The 9,511-nt window shown below is 42.0% G+C and overlaps 1 protein-coding gene across 1 annotated transcript; it reads right to left on the bottom strand.

The window, feature by feature from the left end:
* Window positions 1–256: 256 nt before the first annotated feature.
* On the bottom strand, window positions 257–2,870 carry LOC119721090 (histamine H2 receptor-like). Its single transcript, XM_038190982.1, has one exon. The coding sequence runs from the start codon at window positions 1,971–1,973 to the stop codon at window positions 675–677; it is 1,299 nt and encodes a 432-aa protein (XP_038046910.1). The 5' UTR covers window positions 1,974–2,870; the 3' UTR covers window positions 257–674.
* Window positions 2,871–9,511: the final 6,641 nt, after the last annotated feature.

Genomic DNA, 9,511 nt, shown 5'->3' with positions numbered 1-9,511 from the left:
ACTTTAGTACATGTCTATTAAGAGGCAATTTCATCATCTGAACATAAACCCTGACAGTACATGACATTGTATATCTAACTGATCTTTCTCAGCTATTTTATCATCACTTCTTTCAGAAAAACAGACAGTTCAGGGTTTGGAAAAAATGTTGCAACCTGACGTTTTTCAGCGGTTGTGTACATAGTCTATGGAAAGTATTTTCTAACAAAATGTTCCTCAGTCCCAGATTCGTGTCTTATCATTTTTGCAATGACTGACCTTCATTGAGATGATATATTTATGAAGAAAAAAGTGGCGTCAGGTTGCAACATTTTTTTCACAGGGTTTCTTAAGTACAAAGCTTGGTCAATATTTTATCTGATTATTGTTATTACTTGTACTAAATGTATTGCGACCTAAGATTTGAAGGTTTTATGGTGAGATCAGGTATATATTTGTAGCGACACCGTGGGACTATAAATCTTTTTTGTGAGTTAAGTGTGGTTCTAAGAAGAACATGTGAAGACTCAACGTTTCGTGCAGTGTACTTTGTTCGTCGTCAGGAGACGAACGAAGCAAACGACGAACATAGCATGTTGGTCGTAAGGTTGAGTTTGGTTCTTCTCAGAACCAGACTTCTCAAGAAGAGATTTATTATCCCATGATTTCACCGCGAACTATTATTACAACCTAGTTTAATAATCTCTCTCTACCTCCGAACCTTGCTCGATTATATCAGGTGCATGGACCTCCACGTACATCGGTGGGACCACAGAGCCGTTACGGACCGACATGTTAGTGGTACCTTGTCTCGGCGTACTGGTCGTTGATAACTCTAGCTGCGTCACGTTACTGTCCGCTCGGAAGGCCGATAGTCGGGTCCATTTGAGCAGCTTACGGAAAGCCCGACGGAACTCGCTGTTGAGAGCTGCGTAGAGGAGGGGGTTGAGCATACTGTTGACGTAACCTAGCCACAAGACTACCATCTCAAGGGTCTTGGGCACCACAGCTCCTTCGAAGACCCTAATGAAAGTGAAGATGCTGAAGTAGGGCACCCAGCAGATGACAAAGCATCCCATGATGGTAGCTAGCATCTTGGTAGCTTTGTGTTCGTCTACCACGGCGTGGTTGCGTGCTGCCAGATCATGGTTGCGTGATGAGTGAGCACGCGTGGAGGCCGATGTGGATGATTCGCCTCGTGATGATGTGTGACCGTTCTCACGCAAGACTCTCCTCGCAGGTTGCAGGGCACAGGTCTGTGAGTTGATGGTCCTTGCCTGCTTCCGAGCAATCATAAGGATTCTAAGATACAGGCTACACATTACAGTCAGTGGAAGGAAGAACAACATTATACCGTCTATTAGACTGTACATTTTGTTGGACTCCAGTCCGCATTTGGTAGGATCTTCGTAGTTTTGTACCGAGCCATCCCCGGTGTTCCAGCCAAGATGTAGAGGCAGGAATGAGATAAACAGAGACACCACCCACATGAGGTTAATTATCAAAAGTGCCTTACCTCGTGTGAGCCTCTGGTGGTACGCCATGGGATCCGTTATAGCCACGTACCTGTCGATACTGATACCGAACAGATTTAAGATGGAGGCTGTGCAAAACATGACGTCACAGGAAACATAGAGGTTGCATAAGACAGCCCCGAACGGCCAGCAACGCCAGACTTCCAAGATGGCGCTGAATGGTAACACGACTATTCCCAACAGGAGATCGGCAACCGCTAGCGACACGATGAACAACCCCGTCACGTTACGCAAACGTCTGTTGACGGACGGCGCCAAGATGACGAAGATGTTGCCCACGATGGTCATGACGATAATCAGGAACAGAATAACGCCAATGAGAACCAGCACGGGGACCGACCGTCCGTTGAACAGCGGGTTGACGCCAGCGTCTTCGCCTGGCGTCCCCCGTGAAGAGTTGACCACAAACACGGTGGTCGGGTAACAAGATGGGGCATTAACCTGGCTGTACTTCACCATCTCGTACACAATCCACGAACCTCTTCAGATGATGATGCTATCTGTGTGCAGAATATTCAGAGACGCTGCACTTAAACGGCACTGTTGCTACAGCCTTCAATCAGGCTATTTTTACTGACAAAATTCACTCAGTGGCTCGCTTAAATTACAACAAGTTGAATTCTAGCATCCCAGTGCATCTCTATTTGAAGTGATGAAAGTCCACTCTCCGAGTCCACAACAGCTGTAAAAACACTGCTTTATAGGTGAGCGCAAATAGCCAAACAAATATAGTGGAGAATGGTAATTAAAGTCAACAGCAGTCACCTGAATGTACCTGCATGTCTCGTCCTAACTCGATATATCCAACAGAACATGTTCCGCATCACCAACAACAAGCGTAGCTTCACCGTGTTGGTATCTACCTGCACATCTGCCGTACAGTGGCGCCAGTTGTCCTACTACATGTCCCCTCCCGTTCGGCGAGATATTAAACTGCACTGATTGCAGTCCACGTGATGTTCAAAGCATGGCAACTCCACAGCACATGGTGAGGACACAAAACCTGAAGAAATGAGAGAAATATTTAATGTCAATAGCTGGTACCGCCCAGACCATTAATAGCGCGTTCCGGACTACAGATGCGGAAGATAGGATGGGAGATCCTTTGCAAGCCAGCAGGGGAACAGCATGTCTGTCTGGTGTATGCAGCATGGCTAGTGTTGCATGCGCTACATACCGCGCGCTGTCAGGTATTGAAATGGTAAACCTGCAACGGGCGCGATTGGCATACCACCGGTTCAACCCTTGGTGACTTCAGACGCCGCGCTGGATCTGCGTGCCTCGAACAATGGGGCGTCTTGCAATCACGTAGTGGATCAATCGAGGTTCGATGAACGCCCATTATTTTGAGAACGGGTGTCTTCGGCACGTTGCCTCGATGTGTGGTGTCACTGCATCTAAAATAGCTCCGGTACCCGTGAAAAAAACCGACATAGATCACTGCATTCGTAATCGTACTTGACTTTAGTACTTGACTCTAGACAAATTCTTGTACATATCACACAGGGATTATGTTAAGTGCTTTTTTTTGGGAGAGATGCAGGTTGCACAAACCTATTCAAGACTCCAAGTTATAGTATCTGCGCATATCAGTGAGTATGACGTGATTCGTTCAAGAGACTGTACGTGATTGGTTAAATAACTTCCATTGGATTTAACAGTTAGGCTTAATTTACCCCTGTTGTTGCCTATTGAAGAAAATGCGAAATTCCGTGTGGGAAAAGATATGAAATACATCGTTAATGATGTTATTACACTCTATTATACTGATACATGCTCTGCTTTTATCACGTGTAATGTGCACGTTTTAAATGATGTCTATACTCGTCACTGTGTATGTATTTGATTAAGGTTTGCTAGAAAAATTGGAACCCCAGTGTGAGATTTGGAATCACATTGTGGTGATTGTATGTGAAGGATCCGCACGTAGGCGAACGTGTGGCGTTGATGCTATCAAATCCCTCGACGGAGCGTCACGGTCACATGACCTCTAGGGTAGCCTTGCCCGCCCCCAAGCGGGCACATCTGGAACAGTGAGGTCAAACAACGATACTAATCAGGACTGTGACACATCCAATGTGACGAACCCGCCTCCCAGGGGAATGAACATTGTCAACTGACGCCCTTTGCCTATGTTTCGCCACTGTTATTATCAGGTCTCTAATCAGCCTGCCGACCAGTATAATACTGATAATAACATCTAGCATGCGAAATCTAGTTTGGCTGAAGGACGAAGGGAGATATCTGATTAAAAATAAATCGTCACTTTTTGAATTAAGCGATATCATTATTCGTGACGATAATTATCTTGCATAATCGTACTTCCACATTACTAACTTCTATGAACAATCTAGTACTGTATTACAATGACCTGAATTCAACATTGAAATGAATCCAGCATGAATTGTGTTTTGTTGTAGCTTGGAAATTGAAGTTTATTCGACAAAACAATCTCTAAAGTTAATAACAGGGCTGAAATTCATTGACAATTCAATAGTGGGGTTGGTTTACAAGGAAATATGGCGCGTTAATTGTTATAATTACACCATGCTGCGCGCGTCATGTCCTTTTGATTGACAGCGCACGTGTAAGGTTATTACTTCCTCATCCATGCCTATGGCGTCGGCGAAACATGCAAGGTATACATAAAACAATATTTCCAAAATCTAAACCAATTTTGAGATGGACATTTTAAAAAGAATACAACATTTACTTTGCAGTCTTGTTTTTATTTATATCAAATCGCAAAAATTCATAAATATTGAGCATTACTCAGTTTATTCAAACTTTATTGCAGCGTTCTAAAGAAAGCGTCTGTTGAAGTTTTTTTTTTTTTAATCTAATTTATTAACTGTATATACGTTTTCACACTCGGGGTTTTTCACCGCACAGTTTTTGTTTCAGCTGAGGAAGTTTTTATCAAGATGATTCGATTTAATTTGCAATATTGGCAAAAGGCTTCGGCCTATAGGCGTCGCTTTGGTCAATCTCCATTAGATCACTCAGGCGTGAAAGACACCTTATCAAATTTATGTAAAGCAACATGCATCACACCACGGAAGTATTAATGGACGTTTGATCGATTGTAAGAAGATCTGTCAGAAAGGTTTGAAACGGAAGATGTACAATTTTCTTAACAAGCTTCTTCGTTCGTGTTTACATAGAGTTGCATGCTCATTTACGCCATTCTGATTGAAATGTAAGTGCAGCACCAGGGTAGGCAATTTATTTTTCATCAGAGGTCGATAACATCTTTGGCCAGAGCACATTGGTTGAATAGATTGAACCTTGTGCATTCGTTTAAATACTTTCAATTTAAGAACTTCGACAATTGACAGGTGGAGGCAATTGAATACGTAGAGAGCCATGTACAGACACAGACAAGTGGCCACTTTGGACAGTTTTATAGTCGAAATATGGTAATGGCGCGTATTGCGCATAACCCCTTTGGTTGGAGTGTCCGTATTAGCAATGAAACGGATTGGTATAATGAGTTTAACCTTCAGAGACAGCGAGGCTGTTGACGATTCAAGAAATTACGCGATGGTCAAAATACTTCAACTCGAATATCACAATGATGCTGGGGAAGAATCACTCAAAAATACTGTCACTTTTTTGGCATGAAGTCTGAAATCAATTTCTCTCGCTTTTTCGCTCTGATCAGATCGTCGTATAACTAGACTTGCAACCAATTGCACTGGTCTATAGAAGTATTTCAGTCAGAAGCGCAACGTCGGCTGTGTATCCGAGATTCATGAAAACGTCTTGATTGAAGACTGCGGTAGACTGTAGTCAATCGCTCGCGGTTGGGTGAATTTTCAGTGGAGATGCGTCTGCGCTTGGAGCGTGTGGGTGCAGTCTGGTTCCGTGCCACATTCGATCCAATCCGAATGCAACCCGCCCCTTCAATTGCCTAAGGCACGGAGCTAACTAATTGAAAATAGACTTATAAATCACCCCGGGAAAAAAATGTCCAAGCGCAAGTCAGTGAATCCAGCGGGTTATTTGCTAAGTGAACGTGGGTGTACGCACGGCTATCGCCCCGCAAGGACTTGTACCTGAATATCCCCGGAGTCTAACAATCCCGCAACGACATTTTCGTTGTTCGGGTTACCCTCCTGCGAAGACTCCAAGGGTTAATAGAAATCGACGTTAGGGACTACCCATTCCACCCGCCGCGCTACAGAGGGGAAAAATTGCTCGTTACGGCAGAAGAAAGCAATCAATCCAATCAAATGTATTTTACGAGTGTTTAGATTCTGTTTAGGAATATCTACAGGACTCAACTTTCAAAGCCCGCAAGTGAAAACCGAAACGAATTCAGATTTGGTAAGATAAGAGATTTCTTGGTATCACGAAAGTATATGGATTGCTGGGAATATGGTAGAACACATGTTGTTACTAGTGACAATAAAAACCATCAGTCATGGCTTCCCAGGGTAGAATCCGCGCTGTTTTAGTTTGATCGATAATGGTTTGCGTCAGCAAGGACGGTGTTCGAACGGCCAGTAAACTCTGGTCACCTCAGTACCATGGAATGGACGACACCACTGTAGCAGTGTTGTGATACCTGCAAAATAAATGAATAACGCCCTCTGTATAGGATATTAAGTGGCAGGCTAGATCTATACCAATTAAATCAATGCAGTTTAGATCGAACACGAACCGAATATTAAGGTATAGTTATTGTTACAAAGTCTTATGCATAGGAGCAATATGTTAAATTGTTATTGGAATATGTTAATACGTGTACTGACTCCTATATATTCACAACAATCATACCAACCAAAAAGGCCTATGCGGAGTATTTTGGTATAAACTGCATTTATATATTTTTGGTATAATTGCTTTTGTACATTTTTGGTATAAATTGCTTTTATATATTTTTGGTATGAATTGCTTTTAATACATTTGTGAGGAGTCATTAGTTTATAATTATCGTCGAAAATTTTTCAATTAATGTATTAAGTTTTACACTTCTAAATCATAGCAGGTGAGATTTGAATGGTATTTTTTTTTCTATTTGTGGCAATGATAAGCTGTTTTCTTTGGATCCTTGTATTTTTCTTTCCCAAACGTGTTTGAGCGCGCAAACTAAAGCTTTTATCACACAATGCTGGTGCCGCTGGCCTTATCCTATTCACACATCTTTCCCTAGACACGCACTCTTATCCACGCCACAAAAAACTCTTCCTATGCTGCAATCACCTGTAATTTCTCCCCTAACGCGTCAAACTTGTCTCAAACCGCGTGTTTCGTGTGGTAAAACCATCCCCGGTTTTAGCCCGGGGAGGGAAGACCGCACAATGCGCTGACATTTCCGCGGACGCAGAGGCTCGGCGTTGGCCAGTCACGCCTTCCGATGCCGCGAGCGGTTGATATGTACCCCTTCGTTCCAAGGTGTCAAGAAAGCCTCTCTCGAGTGGCCTCTTTCTTAGCCACAGACGTGATTGAGAACCCCGCTCGTGTTCCATTCCGTTCACCTGCAAATTAATTCTCGGACTGTGTACCGTCTTTTTGAGACGCCGTTTTTCAGAAGATGTGACATGCAAGTGGATGTATTATTTCACCAGTGTAATTGTTTGGCACGGATTTCCGCGACCTATCCGCTACTGGTCATGTTGCTGTAGGAGGACTCGGTCTTCCTGTTATGAAACTATTCGTGACGCAACTCTTTCCAATTTGACGTTGTTAGTATCGTTTTGTGTCAAGAAGAAATAACGCTTTGAAAGATCTATGCTATTGAGAGCCTTTGAAAAATAATTTTGAAGGTTTGTTCGCGGGCGGAAGCCGGAACTCCAAACATGAATTGTACAATTGGTATCAAATCCGGCGCAGATATGAATTTACATTATAACAACATAACGAAACGCAGCTCTTTTTCTGTGCTTGTTCCTCTCTTTTTGTGTTTCATTCAAGACAATATAACGTACAGAAGGTGGTATCATACCGCAAAAATAGGGGAGGGGGATATGTGTAAACTTCCACTATTCCAATGGTGTCGATAATATTTAGTTTTCTCTCTATGTATTATGGTACACTAAGAACCAACAATTTGTCTTAAAGGGAATGTACAACATTTGCTTTTGCTGCAATTTTCAGAAATAAATGGATTTGGAGGATTAGTATGTTATAGCAAATATTGTTAAAATGACTTGTTTCACGATTTAGGCTTGTAGATGCTGGAAAAACCAAGAAAACCAATCATGTTCTTGTAGTCTGGTTCCCTGACCCCACTTAAGATGAAACAGAGCAATTTATAAACTTTGCGGAATTGTAAGGTCAGAGAATCAGTCTAGCAGGCTTGTACCCCTTCACAGGTGTGTAATCTATTGCAAAGACAACGCGAAATAACTAATTATGAAAAATTAGGAGCACTTTTTGAAAAAAAAACCAGTTTTCTCCAACGCTGGTCGGCCGACCAGCGTTGGAAAAATCCCATTTTTCTTGAAAATGACAGCACACCAGGAGCCACGATTTTACAGAATGTTTTAGACTGTCATTCCCTAACAATCCAGTAAGATATTTTGTGATAATTCGATCGTTTCGTTTTGTGATGTTTGCAAATGTTGTATCGTACCACCGGATATCATTCCAAAAACTTCCACTTTCTCATTCTCATCATCATGTGGCAAATCTCCCACTTTCACTTTTACGAATGCCGAAGCGTCACGTTCCTCGGTCACGTGACCAGAACCTAATTAGTCCTTCGTAATTGGCACAGCGCTACAGAATATTTCCCTTTCACACGGGTCTGCTTTCAAACATGACTGGCATTCTGTCCCTGTCTTCATTCAGCGCGTGCCGTCACCCTAATACATGACCGAGTGATCCGTGCGATACCTTGCTTTTTCGCCGTGTTTGTTTTTAATTAAATCATATTTGGTGTATAAATACGGATCTCTCTTGAATTTCTGCCTGTGGATGAAAACGGCAGTAGCTTGTGCATTTTGGGACTTAGAGATCAGGAATTTACGATAAAGCTTTAAAGACACGACACTGAAATCTGAAGATTACCAGACAGAATTCGTGTTTTCTTGCGTTTGGCGTTCGCAAACAATAATGGAACCAAACAGTCATTACAATTAAATCTTTGATAAACAACATCTTCATGTTCTGTTGTAGCGTACATTTATTTTCTGCTGGTCGGTCTCAATAATACAAAATGTTATCAACTTCCGGAGGCAAGTGTTTGGTCTTTTCACTCAAAAATAACACTAGTAGTGATAATATTTAAGTTTTTGTGTGTGATTTATCAACAGTGGCAAAGAAATGCTTTTCTTTAAACCAATTTAAACCTAAAATCAGTTGCTCTTTCTTTTAGTCCTTTCTTACAACAATTTAAAGTTAAGTGTTTTCTTTTTGAACTTGTATCTTATTTAACGATGAGATTTGCTCCTCTTGTTTCTTTGTAGACTGCCATTCGGCCAGTGCAGTGTAGTGGCATATAGCGGTCGTATGTTTTAAGAGTCATTTTGTTTGGTTGTTTGTCAGTTGGTCAGTTAGTCTTACAGATTGATTGATCAATTGATCAATAGATTCAGTGCCTGGCTGGATATTGTTCTTGTAATTATTTAAAATCGGACAGAGATGATAAAACACCGATCACCAAGGATTCAACACTTCCATATATTTTCTTTGACTTGTAGTTAAACTATACATAAAAACACCACTAGAACTTGTAAATTGTTCCCCAGAATCCCACTCGATACCAATCTAAGACCCAGACTGTAGCACTAAGAACCCATCGCACTTTCTTAATAGCTTTTACTTCCCAAATGGCGTCGGTTTTTCCGCGGAAAGAGAGATCCGACAAATTGAGTTTGACACAGACAGTCTTCCGTAAAACCTGTTTAGCGAGAATCGTTACGGTTCGTGGCCGTTGTTAAACGGGTTAAAAAAAAGGGCTCCTGTGGTCTGAACGACATCGTCTTCGTTTGATGAGATCATTACTCATTCGCAATAGTGAGCACAACCGACATTTTCGTCATGGTTTG

Source organism: Patiria miniata, unplaced genomic scaffold (genome assembly GCF_015706575.1).
Source record: "Patiria miniata isolate m_02_andy unplaced genomic scaffold, ASM1570657v1 HiC_scaffold_9, whole genome shotgun sequence".
Taxonomy (NCBI): Eukaryota; Metazoa; Echinodermata; class Asteroidea; order Valvatida; family Asterinidae; genus Patiria; species Patiria miniata.
The sequence above is the reverse complement of the archived record's forward strand: the minus strand, read 5'-3'. Positions and strand labels throughout refer to the sequence as shown.

Coding starts and splice junctions, on each gene's coding strand:
- LOC119721090 (XM_038190982.1), bottom strand. CDS start 1,973: ATGGTGAAGTACAGCCAGGTTAATGCCCCATCTTGTTACCCGACCACC.